The following is a 19216-nucleotide window of genomic DNA, read 5'->3' as shown; positions in this document are numbered from 1 at the left end:
ACAGACAACTAGTTCTTCCAGTGTGTTCTGCCTAACCCAAGGGATAGAAAATGGAGCCACCTAGGAAAGGAGACACAGGGTAAAAGGAGTGTTTCGTTTTTATCTCAAGATGAGAGTTTTTACAGATCATTTTAATTGATGGGAATGGCCCTAGTTGAGAGGGAAAATGGTGTTGACAAGAAACTAATGATAGACATAAGTATATCCTCAAGTTATAAAGGTTATTTTTTTCCAATATGTATCAATTTCCTTTTCCTTCCTTTACTTGGAAGAGGAACAAAAAAATAAGAAAAATAATCGAAAGAGAGGCCGGTTTCACTAACCTATCATGTTAACATGAGAAAATGCAGGCACACATGTTGTTTTTATTGCTACCATCCTTTTATCTTTGTTTTACAAATTTACTGTATTACAAAATGATAAAAGAATTAGTCAAAAAGGAATTGAATTTTCTAATAAAAAAATGAATTTTAGTGAAGCAGTTTTTATCAGCATGTTGAAAATTTTACTTAGAAAACAAATGTTAGGCTACTCTATCAACTAAGTACTTCAGAAAACAATTCTGGCCTAGAATCCATCATTTTTAAAAGACAAAAAATAAACCCGTTAAATCTAAGAAGTTTCCTCCATCAGATACGAAAATATTTTTGAAGGCAATGAACAAAAAATGAAACATTTTTATTAAAAATATTTCAGTTATACATGTTTGTTTTGTTATAAAATAGTGCTTACTGTAACCTATTATGCATACACATCTACAGGCACAGAAAAAAGCCTGAAACTATATTCACCAAATTAACAGTAGTTATGCCCTGGTGGTGGGATGACTAAGTGAATTTTTAGGAACTCATCTACGCTTAAATTTTCTAGAATGTACCACGTGCACAATAAAATTGATTCTTTAAGCAATCAATGATGAAAATAAGATAACCATATACCATTTTTATTCATACACATTGTGCCTTCCCTGGATCCTTACTGTGAGATATGGAAGGCAAATGTCTGTTGAGAGTGTTTTTCTTGTCTATCTTGCCTCAAATTTAGTCAGGAATGATTAAAAACAAGCAATTAAGAAGCACATCTTAAAAGTCCACTATATTAGAATGGAATATTCTTCAGCCATCAAAAGGAATGAGGTACTGATACACACTACCGCATGGATAAACCTTGAAAATATTATGCTAAGTGATAGAAGCCAGACATGAAAGACCACATAGCATATAATTCCATTTATATGAAATGTCTAGAATATGCAAATCCATACAGACAAAAAGTTGATGAACAATTGCCAGGGGCTGAGGAAGGGGGAATAGGGAGTGACTGAGAAAGGCATGGGGTTTCTTTCTCAGGTGATGAAAATGTTCTGTAATTAGTGGTAATAGCAGCGCAATCTTGCAAATATACTAAATACCACTGAATTGTACATTTTATATGGGTGAATTTTATGGTATATGAATACATCAATTTAAAAAAAAGAGCCCACTGTATGCTTAGTATGTGAGAGATACAAAAATCTCAGGCCAGGCCATGGTGGCTCACACCTACAATCCCAGCACTTTGGCAGGCCGAGGCAGGGGGATCACTTGAGCCCAGGAATTTGAGAGCAGACCAGCCGGGGCAACATGGCAAAACCCTGTCTCTACAAAAAAAATACAAAAAAGTTGCCAAGAGTGGTAGCGTATACCTACAGTCCAAGCTACCCAGGAAGCTGAGGTGGGAGGATCACCTGAGTCCAGGAGGTCACTGCACGCCAGCCTGGGCATCAGAGTGAGAGCCTGTCTCAAAAGCGCGCTCTCCCTCTCTCTCTCCCTCTCTCTCTCTCTCTCTCTCTCTCTCCATATATATATATAAAAGAACAATTTAGTACTCTATCATATGAATGAGAATGTGGGTAAAATGGAAATTCAGAAATGAAAAGGATGATTATGAACTGAGGTAGATGAGGTTTCAGCAAACAGGCATAAATTAATAGTAAGCATAAAGAAATAATGTTTTTAAACTATCTGTCATAACTTTACTTCCAAAATGCCTTTTCCTAACACTCTATGTTCTTTAAATACCATATTCTCAAGAATGTAAGATGACTTCATTAGCTCCTTTCCCATAAAGGAACCAAGCAAAATGGGGTTCCCTAGAGTTAAAGCCTCTGGGAAGCTGTTGTGAGAAATCTGACTATTCTCATTGAATCAAGTTATAAACGTGTTCCTGTCAACTTCTGAGGTAAATTGTTTTCATCATAAAGAGTGCAGCAATAATCAGGTCAAAAAAAAAAAACACAGCTGTTACAGATCTACCCATACTACAAGGACAGCAAATTGCTGCGACATCTGAAAAGGCTCAGGACAGCTTGCTTACTTGGTAACAGAGTAGTTTTTCCTCCTTAGGTAGAAAATGTGCATATTAGATCAGCCCTTCTTGGTGACCACATACACATTAAAATGTTAACTTCCTTTGAACTTAGAAATCAGGAACATCATTTTTTATAGTAGAAACCACAAAGAGAAGACATTAATCAATAAACAATAAACTCTAAAGCATATTTAAGAGCAGAAGATATAAATGACAGATCCCACAAGACAATACAAATATGAAGACATGCAGGGAAATCAATATTAATTAAAACAATGAGGTACCACTTAACAGCTACAGTTTGAGTATCCCCTATCTGAAACGCCTGGGACCAGAAGTGTCTCATATTTCAGAATTTTTTCTGATTTTAGAATATATGGATAACCAGTTGAGCATCCCTAATCCAAGTATCCAAAATCCAAAATGCACCCATGTGCATTTCCTTAGAGCATCATGTAGGCACTCAGAAAAGTCTTCAATTTTGGAGTATTTCAGATTTCAGATTTTTGGATTCACGATGCTCAACCTGTATTAAGCTGTCTTCAATTAAAAGACAAGATCCAACATAGATGAGGTTGTAAAAAAGTTATTTACTCAAATACACAATGGTAGTACTATAAATTATTTAAAATCCTATTTGGAAAGTAAAATAAACAATGTATCAAAAGTCACAGAATTATGTATATCTCATGACCTTACTCCTGGGAATTTATCCTAAAAAAAAATTGAAATGAAGAAAAACTCTGAACGCCTGAAGATTTTCACTGCAGTGTGAGGTCTACACATACAGTAAGATGGAAAAGTAAATATTCAAAAACATGAAAAAGTCTTTAAACAGGGAAAAAGTAAATTAAAATCACTTGCCAGAAGGACTATGACCCAGCCACCAACTTCTGTAAGTATAAATATAGTGTTAGGAAAATGTTAAGAAAAAGTTACAAAACAGAAGAATACTAGATATTTTTAACTTTAAAAATATATGTACCATTGGCCGGGTGCAGTGGCTCACGCCTGTAATCCCAGCACTTTGGGAGGCTGAGGCAGGCAGATCACAAGGTCAGGAGATCGAGACCATCCTGGCTAACATGGTGAAACCGTCTCTACTAAAAATACAAAAAATTAGCCAGGCATGGTGGCACGTGCCTGTAGTCCCAGCTACTCGGAAGGCTGGGGCAGGAGAATGGCATGAACCCGGGAGGCGGAGCTTGCAGTGAGCCGAGATCACGACACTGCACTCCAGCCTGGGGGAGACAGCAAGACTCAGTCGCAAAAAAAAAAAAAAAAAATATATATATATATATATATATATATATACACACACACACACACACACACACACACATACATATATACACACATACACACATAGATACACACACACACCCCCCACCTTGGCCAGACAGGGTGGCTCCTGCTCCTGCCTGTAATCTCAGTACTTTGGGAGGCTGAGGTGGGAGGATCACTTCAGGCCAGGAGGTAGAGGCCAGTCAGCAACACAGTAAGACCCCATTTCCCCATTTATATTAAAAAAAAAAAAAAAAAATTAGCTGGGTGTGGTAGCATGTACCTGTAGTCTGTCCTAGCTACTCAAGAGACTGAGGTGGGAGGATTGCTTGATCCTAGGAATTCAAGGTTATAGTGAGCTATGATCGTGCCACTGCACTCCAGCTTGGGCTGTCTCCCAAAAAAAAAAAAAAAAAAAAAAAAGTAAAAATATGTATGTCGGTACACGTACACACACATATGTACCATCTAAAATATATATATATACTGACCTGTATGAAATACACAGAAAATCAGCGACACCAGGAGCAAGTATAGACATCACTTTTAAATTTTTAAAATCTCAACAGTAAAATAGTTTTATAATAATTTACAATTTAAAGTATACATAATACAAACTGGGATAAAGGAACATGAAAATATTTCATTAAAAATGGTAAATGTGATTACAACTTGTTTCTACCTCCTATAGTCATCTATCTCAAGAGAAGGAAAGTTCAGGGAAAAGTAAAAAAAAAAAAACAGTGTTAAGTTGTGCCAGGCCACCTACAGACTCGCTGCACAGTAATTCATATCAGTCATATCCAAATGAAGATTTGCCCTTCCAAAAATTCAAAGTCACAGATAATTTTCATTTAAAAACAATGGGTCACAGATTTAAGAGTTCTGTGTTTATAGAGCATGTATGTACTGTAACTATGATGTTATGCTATCAACACAAGAATGACTCATTTTAAAGAGGAATTATTTCAGATTAAAATCTGAAAGACTTTTCTAAGAGGAAATACAAAAATAAATGATTAGGGCATTTACAAAATGAGTCAGAGGCTAACGTTTATTCATTTGATTCAGAAAATCATGTGAAGTTCTAAGAAAGAAGAAAGGAACCAAGAGTATAAGATATTCCCTGTCACCAAAGGGAAATTAAGCTCTACAACAGCACCTTCAGAGTTTTCATTTATAAAAACTCAAATCCTTCAAGTTTACCTAAGAGGAAAAAAGAGAAAATTATGAAATGAACAATCTGTAAAAAGAGTGACACAAATCCTCCCCAAATTTTGCAACTCACAGGAAATACCACAGGAACAGCCAGGCAATTACGTTTGTAGAGAGATTAGGGGAAAATCCTAATGGTTTCTGTGTTTCACAATTCCTCTGTAGAAAGATAAATGTAAAACTATTACTTCAGTTTCTATATTTTGTTGTACCTCTTACGAAGGAAGGCCTGAAAATATTTTTTGTAAGAGGAGGATGCCACTAGGCTTCCTATAACCCAGTCAAGTAAAAACAACTCTCCCAACACTGCGATACAGAGCAGGGATTAAATTAAGATATAACCAAAGTTTCTTTCAAACTCATACACAGCCATTTAGCCCAACCATGGCTTCCAACACTGGGCGGGGTTTAGGAAGGAGATGCAGACCATTCCAGTCCTCGAGGATACTCTGCCTGTCTCTGCACAGACCTAGAACTCTGCTCCAGTGCTCACTCTGCCACCTGGGACTGCACACCAAGGGCACTGGTGAGCTTGGCTCCCTAAGTCAGACATGCTGCACCCTAGCTGTGGGCTAGGCTGCCAGCATTCTGCAAGAAGTGTGCTGCTCAACTACCCCAGCCTGGGCTGTCCTTCCTTGTCTCTCCAATATCTGAGTAGGCAACCCACAGGGGTCTCCGGAACCTTCCTCGGGAGTCACAGGGACACTACATATTTGAGTCCTTTCCCTCAGACAGACACTCTCTACCTCCCCGACAATGGGTCCCAACCTTATTAAAGTTATCAGAGAATCACTGTTTACAAAGGCCTATCATGATTTCTTAGCTGTTTCTCTAGAGTTCACTCCTGGAGCCATTAAACTGCTTTTAAAAATCTTCATCAATTACCATGAGTTACGTATACCAATGTTCTATTAAGGCTCAATGATATTAAACCTACTTCTACACTAAGTGTACCAATTTTTATGATGGCATATTTTTAACATCAACCCATCAGTTCCTATCAGTTACATCTGAGTTTATTTAAAGCAAAATCATAAAATCATATTCAAAGGATTTTTTTACATCATAAACTATTTCTTTGCTCACTTACAGTAAGTTAATAGAATTCAGAAATCAATAACATGAAGTCTCAATATCAACTTGAACAATATTCTGTTAAAACGTTAATCATGCATGGACTATCCTGACCATCCATTCAATACCATCTGGAGCACACAATCATATTCTGAAATAATCAACATTCTGGAAGAAAATGATAGAGCAAATATGAAGTGGTTACTTTAATTAAGGAAAAATTCATAAAGTAGCCCTGCTGGTCACAGGTGTCTGGTAAGAGAACCACTTCGTATACATAAACAGGTAACACGGACCTCTACATAAAAACTTATAGGAGTCACATCCTATCAAAGCCAGCCATGCCAAAGAAGCTCCTGGTTCTATGCCTTCCCCTCAATCCTAACTTCTTGCTGACATCAATAAGAAGTTTCATTCATTCACCCATTAGTACTTACTAAACACCTACTAAGAAAGCAGTTAACGCAAAAGGAACACAGTATGAAAAAGCTTGCCTGAGAGGCTGGTAGTACACAAATGAGCATAGTATATAAAGTGATATGATAAAGAATTATGGAAGTGATGAGGAGAGGATGGCTGATCGTGATTAGGAAAGACACCTCAGGGTGCAGGGGACTTTTGAGCTGAGACTGAAGAAGCCACAGTCACTTGAAACATCTGAAGGAAGACATTTCATCAAAGGCCCAGAGGTGGTAATTCCATGACCAGAAAAAACGCCACATCAGGAATACAGATTTGTGCCAATGAGGGCAGAGGCAGAACAGGGGCTAGCTTGAGCAGGGCCTTATAGGTCAAGAATAAGGAGTATGGACTTTATTGCAAGGGAAAAGTCACTAGAGTGGTGATTTGCAACACGCAATCCTCAAACAGCATCAGCATCACCTGGCAACTTGTCAAATATGAAGTCCCAGGCCCTGCTCCACACCTCCTGATTCAGAAACCCCAGAGGTGAGGCCCAGTACCCACACTTAAGCTTAAGAACCACTGCATTAGAGAGTTTTGAGCAGGGAAGTAACATGAAGCTAGGTTTCTGAGTAATTTGCTGTAAATAATGTAGAGTATTAGTTTCGCTAGCAAGTAACAGCAGTGTGTATTAATCTATGTATATATTAATTACAATACCAGTAGTTAACCCAACAACAATATCAATACATTATGATCATATACACGGGTATTTATATTTGCATACTTTGAATTTCAAGGAATTCCATTTCAATTACAAGAAATATTAAGACCTAAAACGTATTTTAAATTATCTACTCCACAGTTATAGCCTCAAGTCACCAAATGAGAAATCTAAAAATAGCCACACTTTTCCTCACTTCTCTCCCCAGAGCAGCTCACCTGATTCCTACACGGTCCTGTAGTGTCAATGTCATCCCCATCCTTCCAGAATAATTCAAAGACCATAAAACTTCCTCCAATCCATCCTTCCCTACCCACACACCTACCTCCAGCCAGAAGTAAATGTTCTCTTTGCTTCTCTGACAACCATTCACACTGTAGTTGTTTGTATCCCTGTCTTATCTGTCCTACTGGTCCATACATTCTTTAGGACACAGGTTTTGGTTCTTAAATGCTTCTTCCCTGGTTTTTCTCCTCCTACATTGTACCTCATTCCCCAAAAAAACTCTGTCAGATCTCACACAAAGCAAATATGCAATACAAGTTTGTTGAACTGAACTGAAACTGTGACTCAGGGAATCAAAGTTCCACAAAGAGGAGAAAGTTAACAGGCGACAAGAACATGACAAAGAGGATGTTCACATCCTGATGCATCAAGAAATGTTTATCTATAAATGGTATTACTTCACAGTGAACGTTTTCAAAGCCAGACAATGTCTCAAAGAATTCTGCTTAAGTAAACCTAAGAAATCTTTTCTCTTCTTTCAACTATGCCTGAAGCTGAATTTAGATAGGTTTCAAATTCTGAACATATCCTCTAAAGCAACTCATCTTAGGCTACTCTGCTTCAGTATCTGTCACAAACAACCAATGTATAAAGCAAAAGAACAAATACATTTAGTTAATTCCTCCCCGACTCCAACTATTGATAAGTTTAGTGTTGGGGTGCTTCCTTCTAAACTGAGCCTTGTTGTGTGCCAGGCATTTGTGTTATTTTACGTAAAGGTACTGTTACAGATTTCATTCTATTTTTTATTTTTACTCACTAAGCACTACATTTTTTAAGATCTATCCATGATGATCGAACTACAACCAATCCATTGCTTCTAGTTATTTCCTTCCTACCTCCCACTTTGCTATGGAAGTAGAGGCAAGAACTACACTCACCAAAGAAAATCCAAAATAAGAATATTCATTCATCCATTAACTCAAACAATATTAAATCCCTACAGTATGCCAAACACTGTGTAAGTGTTAGAAACACAAAGATGAAAAGGCGTGGTCCACGTCCTCTTAGAGCTTATGGAACAACGAAGAAGCACTGCAAACAATGAAAAGGGTGCAATGTTGAGAAATGAGAACTTCCTGGTGAAAGTATATTTAAAGCATCTGAAGTCCAGCGAGAACAGAAAAAAAAATCCCCTCCAAGCAGTGGAAGAAGGCTTAACATTAAGTACTATTAAGCTGAAACTGTAGGATGAATAACACAAGCAGGAAGAGAACCATCTAGGGAGAGAAACATTGTGTATAAAGACACAGGAAACTGTGGCATGCCCTCACAACTATAGTCCTGGAACTGCCAAAGCATAAAGGTAGGAGGCAAGGCAGGACAAATAAGAAGAGATGGGTCAATTCTCAATCCACAAGCCACGAATGTGCTGCAAAAACTTTCAATGCACAAAATTTGTTTTATACACACACTGTTAAGGCAAAGTCCGATGGAGTGGAGCAAGTCATGGAGAGCAATAGGCAAGAGTGGAGAGCAATATGCAACAGAGTACAACTTGCAGTGAGCAAGAGGAAACACAATTCCAAAGGCAGGGCGAATGAACTGCGAGGTGACCGAGTGCTCTTCTGCACAGCACAAGGCATTCCCACTACTGTGCCACAGCTGGTGCTATGTTTTAATAGATGACTTGATGTTTTGAGTTTTTCAATCATTTCCATTATGCAGCTAAAAATTCTGAAATGGAAATGTATCAATGACACAAAAAGGCTGAAATCCACTGGGCTACACAATAAAGAAACTTTCTATCTCACTAAAGAGTTTATATATTTTATGCTGTAAGGAACAGAGGTCAGACTTGAAGAATTCTGGAGAGGGAAGAGACACGCTGCTGTTTCTAAAAGACCACCACGGAAGCAGTGCCTTAAATGGCCTGATGGGGCAGAGAACAGAAAAGGTAAGAACATAGATAAGGAGAGCATTACAACAGTACAGGTAGGAGAGGGGTGAGGCCAAACAGGCGCCCCAGGGAATGGAGAACAGGGATCTGTGTGCCCTGGTGACTCAACAGCTCCAGGAGAAAACAGAAGAGAGGAAAGGAAGCAGGATGAAAGTCCAGGTCCCTGGCTACTAAAAGCAACAAGCAAAACCTACCAGAGAAAGAGCCAATCTACCTTTAAAATAAAAGCATCATCCAAAATAGATGCCCCCCAACTTTTTCAAGAAATTAACAAAATTTTTGAAAATTACCTACATATCACAAACTAAGCAGTTATTATCTAGATCTTGTTGTGATGTAGAAAACACTGGCACGAGGAGACCGTTTCTAGAATTAAAGTTAACTCTGACTTGATTTTCCTAGGTCACTCGCTACTTTATGCTGGAAAAATGAAGATATTATTGTTTTAAAATTTAAAAAAAAAAAGGCGGGGGAGTCAAGGAACTTTTAAGTTGAAGCATCAGAAGCTTCCAGCGCACTCGGATCATGTGATCAAAAGTAAAGCTGTCCTAAAGCATTTTAGGACAGACTATGGCTTCCTTGAGAAACCTGATACACACTACTCGGTTTTAAAGACGCATGGTGACAGAAGGCTTTCTCTCAAGCCTAAATTTAAACTGCTCTGTGTAGCTGTCAGAGCTCTCTGGTGATATAAAAAGTATGGTTTCTCTTTAGTCCCACAGGAAGGAGTTGTGGATACAGGAGTGATCTTCCACAACTCCTGTCTTGTCTTACTTCCAACCCTGGGTAAGTGCTACTGTTTCTCCTCTCACCCCTGGGGCGTCTGAGGGTCAATAAAACAATTTATCAGAGAAAGTGACAAACTCTTGAGTGCCTTCACAACCAATTCTTACTGTCAGCTGGGCCTTAGGTGTAGTAAAAAACAAAAAAATAAATAAAATTAAAACCCTTTAATTTATTTTTGGCAGCTTTCTGTAGACTTTCCTACTCTTCCCACCTTGCCCAAGTCTTACACTCTGGCACCTGTAAGATCCGCTGTCCACACAGCAACAGAGTGAGCTTTCCTAATCAATCAGGTTGTCGCTTTTGCTAACTAAACCTCTTCTGTGGCTCCCACGTCCCTTCCCATGCCACCTCCACCCTTCCCTCTGGCCCACAAAAACCTAAACGCTGACTGGTCTTTTCCTCAGCTCTAGTCACTCTGCCCTCTGCCCATGAAGCCCTGCCCTGCCCCTGCCGCCCCCTCTTCCCCCGCCCCCCGCCCCAGCCTCTAGTGCTTCCTCGGGGCCTCTGCACCAGTCCCTGGGAATCATGCCCACTTGAAATGCTCCACCTGCAAATCTTCACAGGAGCAGCTCCTTGTCATTCAGGTCTCAGCTGAAAGGTCACTTCCTGACCATCCAATCTAAAGTAGCCATCGCAGTCACATTACCCTTCTTAAATCCCATTTAACTCTCATGTTTTTCTTTTTTGTTTATTTTCTCTCTCTCTCCCACCCAAATCCCCCATTAAGCACTATGAAAGAAAGGTAAAGCTCCCTGAAAACTTCCTTTCCTGTCTGCATAGTATTTACAACAGAGCCTGGAATACAGAAGATAGTAACTAAATATCTTTTGAGCAGATGTTATCCCCAAAAGGCCATCCAAAAACAACCAAATGAAAAGCAATGATTTAATGTGATTTCATTCAAAATCAGCCCCTAATCTATTTCCAACAAAGGTATCTGACTACATTGAATTACTGCTCCCTACACAGACAGTCCTGAAGCTGCAAGTGGAGACACTCACTCCACTCCCATCTGGACACGTCAAAGTCATTGCTGCACCACTCAAGTAACTGGAAATGGCTGAATGACACTGGTCATCTCACAGCAGACATTGTATGTGTCCCTGTCCTCCACTTCTCCCAACATGCCTATCCTACTCTGCTCCTTTCCTATTAGGATGGTGCAAAAGTAATTGTGGTTTTGCCATTAAAGGTGACGGTAAGAACCAAAATTACTTTTGCACCAACCTAATATATTATCACCTTCAAGCCACATTTACACATCTCAAGAAAGACTATTCAACACCCCTTATACAAAAGCTAATTATCACACCCCTTCTCTTTCCCTGCACATGTGGAAGATCTGAGATGTCTATGGTAGTATTATTAGATAGAGGTGGGAAGAAATAGCTATTGAGATGTTTCCTTTGCCCAGGGGGAGGTAACCACCTCCACATCATTTAACAAGTCCATAAGAGAACTATTTACCAATCTTCTCATCCAGTATGGATTTAAGTAAGGGAAGATGTCTCCATTTTTTTTTTTTTCCATTTTTCCTTTTCTACTTTAAAACTACAGTAGGGTTATGCTTTGAAAAACAATTTTTGAAGTTACAATTAGCCAAAAGAACATCATTACCACTGTTTGCCCTGTCAAACATATAAAAATATTGTGACCCAAGCATTTGCCATCTTGAACAGAGCATGTGTTTGCGGGCAGGCAGTTCAAATCTCATTTCTACTAGGGACCAGAAACAAATTACTTAAACCCTTTGAGCTTCAAATTCCTTATCTGTTGAATGAGTGGGAAGATCAACTTCAGAGTGTAATAAGGGGATTAGACAGGATAACCAACCTAAATCACCAGGCACAGTGTGAGGCACAGAAAGGGGGCTCCTCTTCATCTCCAGGAGAGAAGTTAGAGTGAAGCTTCCACTCTCCCTGCTTTTACATATAAATTGTTCACTCCCCTGTGGAAGAACAGTAAACTGCCTTAATCATTTTTTGTTACCACAAGTAGTTTACTGGTAATCTATAATAGTTTATTCATCATGGTTTTCTACTACTTTTCTATGCTTGTGCCTTAAGGGATTTTGGGTTGATATGTTTGAAATTTAAATAAAGTAGTATTAAGTTATAAACCTGTATCCAAAAAAACAACTGAAGTATGCACTTCAAAAGTCAAAGTTCGGCCAAGTGCAGTCGCTCACGCCTATAATTCCAGCACTTTGGGAGGCAGATCACTTGAGGTCAGGAGTTCGAGACCAGCCTGGCCAACATGGTGAAACCCCGTCTCTACTAAAAATAGAAAAAAAAATGTAGCTGGGTGTGGTGGCGCACTCCTGTAATCCCAACTACTCGGGAGGCTGCTGCTAGAGAATCACTTGAGCCCAGGAGGCAGAGGTTGCAGTGAGCTGAGATGACGCCATGCCACTGCACTCCAGCCTGAGTGATAGAGCAAGACTCTGTCTAAACAAACAAACAAAAAAGTGAAAGTTCAGTACTTACTGGCCAAATGAACCTATTCATCAAAAATCTGGTTCCATTATCCAAATAAATAATTTGGTTTTGAGTATATTTTATGTAGAAAGAAGTTTCTAAATCTGTAAAACTACTTTTCCTGCCCATTATCTAATAATGTTTAAAAGTTGCATTTCTTTGATGACATTTTTTTGATAAGACGGTATGCAAAGTGTTTTAAGAAATCACTGACTACTTAAAACTTAATGCTCCTGAAGGATCCCCGAATGACCCAATAAGACATAGAATTTTAATGTCTCACCTACCACTTCAATATAACTATACATTTCATACATAGTCACATTATCTATGTTTTCTTTTTTCAGTTACATCTGATTAAAGAGAATGTTCTGTTCAGTAACTAGCACACCATCAAAAAACAAGTATTTAAATAATGTGCGGCTTAAGTGGCATGAGCTGAAAAGAACACTCTGGATTCCTAAACTCTTAATTGCTATTCTTCCTATTCTGTGAGATCCTTGTGGAGAAGCTGGTGAGAGTACATACTGGTATGCAGTTATCCTATTTAAGCTAAGGAGAGGCTAGATAACACCAGCTTCAAGAATACTCAGTGTTAACTTAGCTTTAGAAAGACTGTTTAAGAGTGCCACACACTATGGAAGATCACCAAAAGAGATAAAGGTCTACAGTATTCTTAAAAGCTCCAGAAAATAAAGTTTTGTTTCCTTGTCTGCTGGGGCGGTGGGGATAAAGACAGAGGGAACACAGTTCTTCCTAGAAGCAGTGTATGTGAATAAATGACCCTCCATGTGTCTTCCAGATAAATAGATTCTCCTTAATTGTTAAATATAAGCAGGTGTATGCTTGTGTAAATTTCTTTAAAAAAGTCTAAATCTGATTTCTCTGAAACAGGTAAAAATACAGAAATTTTCAAACATCTTTCAGCTTTTAAGAGCTGAAGTCACAAGGCAACAAAACTAATGCACATGAAATGTGAGACACTACCGGGTGCGGTGGCTCATGCCTGTAATCCCAGCACTTTGGGAGGCCGAGGCTAGTGGATCACCAGGATCAGGAGTTCAAGACCAGCCTGGACAATATGGTAAAACCCCGTCCCTACTAAAAAATACAAAAATTAGGCCAGGTGCGGTGGCTCAAGCCTGTAATCCCAGCACTTTGGGAGGCCGAGACGGGTGGATCACGAGGTCAGGGATCACGAGGTCAGGAGATCGAGACCATCCTGGCTAACACGGTGAAACCCCGTCTCTACTAAAAAATACAAAAAACTAGCCGGGCGAGGTGGCGGGCGCCTGTAGTCCCAGTCACACGGGAGGCTGAGACAGGAGAATGGCGTAAACCTGGGAGGCAGAGCTTGCAGTGAGCTGAGATCCAACCACTGCACTCCAGCCCGGGCGACAGAGCAAGACTGTCTCAAAAAAAAAAAAAAAAAAAAATACAAAAATTAGCTGAGTGTAACCTGTAATCCCAGCTACTTGGGAGGGTGAGGCAGAGAACTGCTTGAACCTGGGAGGCGGAGGCTGCAGTAAGCCGAGATGGTGCTACTGCACTCCAGCCTGGGCTACAGAGTCACAGAGTGGTGAGACTCTGTCTCAAAAAAAAAAAAAAAAAAAAGAAATGTGAAATATTTTGCACATCTCTAAAAATAGATTATTTGTTTAACAGCCTTTGGTAACTGTAATTCTATAAAGATAGGAACCTCTCTTTAGGGACCTAATCTAAACTTTATTCTGGAATAAAGCCTGATCTAAGCTAATTTTCTACACTATTACTCAAGCAAAAAGAATTCTTTCAAAATATGATATAATCATACAAATAAAATGTTTTAAATACATAACTTGAAATCATACAAATATAATGTTCCAAATACATAACTTGAAAGATTTTTAGTTTCAAAACACAATTTCAGTTGTTTTGTGCAAATCTGTGCAAATAAAACCAGACCTTTGTAAATAATAATACAAGAATTTAAGCAAAAGTTAAGCTACTGGTCTGTGGAGCTGCACACTTTGAAGTTATGCTCAGAAATATACAAATTCTACTGATCAGCTGGTCAAACTGCTAAAGGAGATACTGTAATATCCCATTTTTTCCCTAGACCCTCAAAATTAGAAGCTCAAATTTTATTTTGCAGCATCATGAAATAATTATGCCTGTGCAGCACTGAAAGATAAAATGCCATAAACTTAGAAATTAAACTATGATCACTTCAACTGAGCTTTTTAAAATAAGCTATTATTTTCTTTCTTTTTTTTTTTTTTCTGAGACAGTCTCGCTCTGTCCCCCAGGCTGGAGTGCAATGGTGCCATCTCAGCTCACTGCAACCTCTGCCTCAAGGGTTCAAGCGATTTTCCTGCCTCAGCCTCCTGAGTAGCTGGGATTACAGGCGCACGCTACCACACCCGCTAATTTTTGTATTTTTATTAGAGACAGGGTTTCACTATGTTGAGGCTGGTCTCGAACTCCTGACCTCATGATCCACCCCCCTCAGCCTCCCAAAGTTCTAGGATTACAGGCGTAGCCATCGTGCCCGGCCCAGCTGTTATTTTCTTTAAAATATCTGTATAAAGGCTATATGATGATGTCGGTTTGACTGCATTGCCATACAGTAACCACCAGGCATGTGGCTATTTAAATATAATTAAAATTAACTCTTAAGTTCAGTTCTTCAGTTCCCTTGGCCACATCTGAAGTGCAGTAGCCACATGTGGCTGGTGACTGCCATGCTGGACAGCACAGATACAGAGCATTTCCATTACAGCTGGACACTCAGGCCAAATATACAGCATCTCCAACTACCAAGTGACAGGCAAATTCAAGCCTTCTGGTTTTCCAGGTGGCGCTACCAAATACTGTGTAGTTTTGTAAATAATTTTTTTTAATTTATCATTTCAATAGTAGGTACAAACAAAAATTTTTATGAAACTATTAGCTGAAAAGAGCAGAGTAGCTTTTAGAGTTAGCCAAGCTCTTTCTTAAGAACACATTTTTGTTCCGACCATAACACTTCACGAAATCAAAGTAATGAATAAAAGATATCTAATGTAATTTTCAAATGACTAAGAATTTTTGCTTGCGGTAACTGCCTCCCTTTATTTGATAATCAAGTACAACGAATGGATCACTAAAAAGCCAAACTCTCAAAGTGCAAATAATCTCTTCTTTCATCAGGAAAAAGATGATGTCAAGTATGAAAGTATAACCAGTTTTTCCTCAGCAAGTTGTAGAAATATCACAGAACTAGAGATACTAACAATGGCAGGTATCTGAAAGTGAGAGTAATTATCACTCCCATTTCTGCAGTACCCTATCATTACCTCTACTGTGATTTGCAGAGCTTGCTATTTATTCTCAGTTAGCCTTCTAAAATACATCTTCCACTTTTGGTTTTGGAACCAATTATCGCTTCGTGTCCCATATAAAAGAAAACCACTTGATCCTGTACCATTTGGTGAGAAAACACACGAACACAATTTATTTGCACTTCTTTTTTTTTGAGATGGAGTCTCTCTCGGCTCACCAACCCCACCTCCGGGGTTCAAGCAATTCTCCTGTCTCAGCCTCTCGAGTAGCTGGGGCTACAGGCGCATGCCACCACGCCCAGCTAATTTTTGTATTTTTAGTAGAGACGAGGTTTCACCATGCCGGCCAGGAGGATCTCAATCTCTTGACCTCGTGATCCGCCCGCCTCGGCCTCCCAAAGTGCTGAGATTACAGGCATGAGCCACCGCGCCTGGCCTATTTGCACATTTTTAATAAATGCAGTCTAAATAGTAAACCATTATTTTCAGAATGCCTTTAAAAGCAAATCAAAGAATGTACCTAATGCCACAGAACTGTACATTTAAATATAGTTAAAACGGTAAATTTTATTTCATGCATGTTTTACCACAATAAAAGTACATCAAGGCCAACTGTCTACATTCTGAGACTACCCATTTTTTTACATTAAATGTGCTTTTCCTGGTAAGTTGGTTAGAATTTTTCAAAGTAATGTAACAAAATTACATTCATGTTGGAATAAAAGTCCAAGCATATTAAAAGCCAAAGATGAGAAATATACTTAATAAAAGTTTTATTTTCAAATATCCAAAATATTACAGTATAAAGACACATATGAGTCTACTAAATGAAAAATTATTTCATATTTTTATATATCACAAATCTGAGAATCTCCAGTTTAACCAACACTGGAAATTCAAAGGCTTTTATCTACCACCTATTGCAAGCTAGACATACTAATCACACTTCCTTCATAAACATAACTCTAATCCTCAAACCACCCTAAGAGCTGAGTACTATTATCCCCATTTTACAGATGATGAAACTGAGGGACAAATTTTTTTTTAGTGGCTATAGCCACTAAAGGTAGTAGCTGAGCAATACTGAAGTGTTAGTCTGACTTCAAAGCTGGTGTACATGCCATCACACCACACTGAGTCCGTGTTAGGATTCTATTCTGACATCAGAAAGGCAATCAGAAGAATCATATTGCTAAATTGAATGTAGTCTCAAGAGCCACATAACGTTTTATGAATTCGGCTACACAACAGACACCTTCGTAGGGTATCTCCAAAGGATACCCTGACAAAAAACAAGGAAGAAACCATATAGCAACAACTGATACGTGTTTCTCTTGCTCCCATTATTAGGAAAAATTCACAGACAATCCGTACAAGTTATTTCAACACAAAGAGATGTAAATCCAGGAAATAAAAATCTTAACAGCAAAATCCATCACCCTTATCTATGCTATGGTCCATTATTTCAATATTGGGTATTCACACCACAAACCTGACTTCATAACCAGGCATTAAACTAAGATGCATAATGCTACTTTCAAATTCCTTTTATCCTGGAAGGACAAAATATCCCAAACCATCTAAACCCAATTACTAATTCTAGTGAATTGTTAAGTCGGCCCAATGAGAGTTCAGGACGCCCTCCATGACACAAGTAGGGGGCCAGGGGACAGCATATTATATACTCTGTATGCGTGACTGCAAACTTTGTCATCACTCTATTCCACAGACTTCATAAAAGTAAAAGCTTTTTGTTTCTTTGTCTAAACAAATGGAGCCACAAGCATAGGATACCTGCAAGATGTCCCCACTTCAGTGGGAGAGGTGCAAGCACAACTTCCACGAAGAAACTCGCTACTTAAGTCTGCAGAAGCCACCGCAACCCACCGCAAACCTCCATTCCGCGATCGTTAAATGACAAGAGACATTTCAGAAACGTCTCAAACCTGCTGTTCACCTGTGGCCTGGTGGCCATGTCAAAAGCCTGCGGAGCTCCTAAAGAACACACTAATCCTCTCCGGAGGTCTTGCTAAACAAGCTGTGGGAAATGAAGGGAGCTAGGCACGTACGCTTTCCTGCAATCGAAAACTTCCGAGACTGCATTTACCACAACCAGTTTCCACAAAGAGGTAAGGGTGACTTAGCTGCTACTGCGGATATCAAGATCGAAATTCGATTAAAAACAAAGTAAAGGTACCCGTTCCAGTAACGTATGTTTCACTCCAGTAAAAAGTTGAAAGAAAAAAAAAAAAAAAGACCCAGCAAAGAACAAGGTCCCCAGTTCCCGTATTCTTGACCTTCAAGAACTGCAAAAAAGTCAAGACCCAGTGAAAGACGAAAAGTTTGAGTGGCTGCTGGGCTCGCGGGCGGCACGCCTGACTCCGAAGCAGCTGGGGGAACCCGAATCGCGGTCAGGGTCTCGCCGCGCCCCCAGGCCGGCTGTGGGCGCAGAACCCTGAGGATGGAGCCTCCCCCTCCAGAAACCCGCTCGAAGCTCGGAAAGCCCCGGCCCCTCCGCGCGGGCTCCGGGCCCCGGGCTCCTTCCCCGACGCGCCTGAGGGCGCGGACCAGCCCCCGGCACGTCCGCGCCCCCGGCACGCGACCCCGCACACTTCCGGGCCCGATGCCCCGGCCGCTCGCCCCCTTACCGGCATCATCTTGGACCCGAACCGCATGGAAGCTGGTGGCCAGACTGCGGCCCCCTCAAGCTGAGGCGCCCCGGGGGTCGCGGATGCGGGGGAGGGGAGCGGAGAGCGAGGCCGCCCGGACCTGTTGCGAGGCGGCGGCGGCGGCGCGCGGGTCCGCAGGGCCCTCCGCGCGGGCTGGGGCACCACCGAGCCCCGGGCCGACCCCCCCGGCCGGACCCCCTGACTAGCTTTGTCTCTTTCACGCTCGCGACGGTCGGGGCTCCCTCCTCCGCTCCGAAACCAACTAATCCCGGGCCGGGCCCCAGCCGAGCCCGCGCCGGCTCCGCCCCCCGCGCCGACCCCGCCCGCGGCGCGCCTGGAGGCCTGGGGGAGGGGCGCCCGCGAGAACAGGAGCCGCGCGCGCCTGCGCGGGCCCGGCGGCGCGGACAGGGAGCTGCGGCTGCCGGCAGCCTTTTCTTTCTTCGCCTCGGTCTTAAGTGCGGTCGGGGCCGCGCGGCGGAGCGGCTGGAGCGCGCGCCTCCTAGCGGAGCCGGGGCAATTGGAAGGCTGCGCCTCAGGAAAACAGAATGGTAGTGAATGGCACCGAGCCGTCCCAGAGCTACCGCCGTCACCTCCTCGGCGGCTCCGAGTTGTGCAAGGCAGGAGACCCTTTGCCTTCAGAACTGGGCGCCCGAGGTTGAGCGAGTGGACAGAGTCCTCCCCCGGCCGCGCCTCTGGGCCAGGCGGAGAGAGGCGGACGGACCCCCGGGGGAGGCCCGGGCCGCGCCGCG

General features: G+C 41.0%; 1 protein-coding gene across 2 annotated transcripts in view; it reads right to left on the bottom strand.

Moving 5' to 3' along the window:
- Nucleotides 1–18754, bottom strand: part of TP53BP2 (tumor protein p53 binding protein 2) — a 67262-nt gene extending 48508 nt beyond the window's left edge. For both annotated transcript variants that reach the window (XM_025398401.1, XM_025398393.1), the window contains exon 1: nucleotides 18447–18754. Coding sequence is in view for 1 of the 2 variants with exons in the window: in XM_025398393.1 (XP_025254178.1) it covers nucleotides 18447–18473 (27 nt within the window). In the remaining variant the exon portion in view is untranslated. The remainder of the gene's footprint in view (nucleotides 1–18446) is intronic.
- Nucleotides 18755–19216: the final 462 nt, after the last annotated feature.

The sequence above is a fragment of the Theropithecus gelada genome, chromosome 1 (genome assembly GCF_003255815.1).
Source record: "Theropithecus gelada isolate Dixy chromosome 1, Tgel_1.0, whole genome shotgun sequence".
Classification (NCBI taxonomy): domain Eukaryota; kingdom Metazoa; phylum Chordata; class Mammalia; order Primates; family Cercopithecidae; genus Theropithecus; species Theropithecus gelada.
The sequence above is the reverse complement of the archived record's forward strand: the minus strand, read 5'-3'. Positions and strand labels throughout refer to the sequence as shown.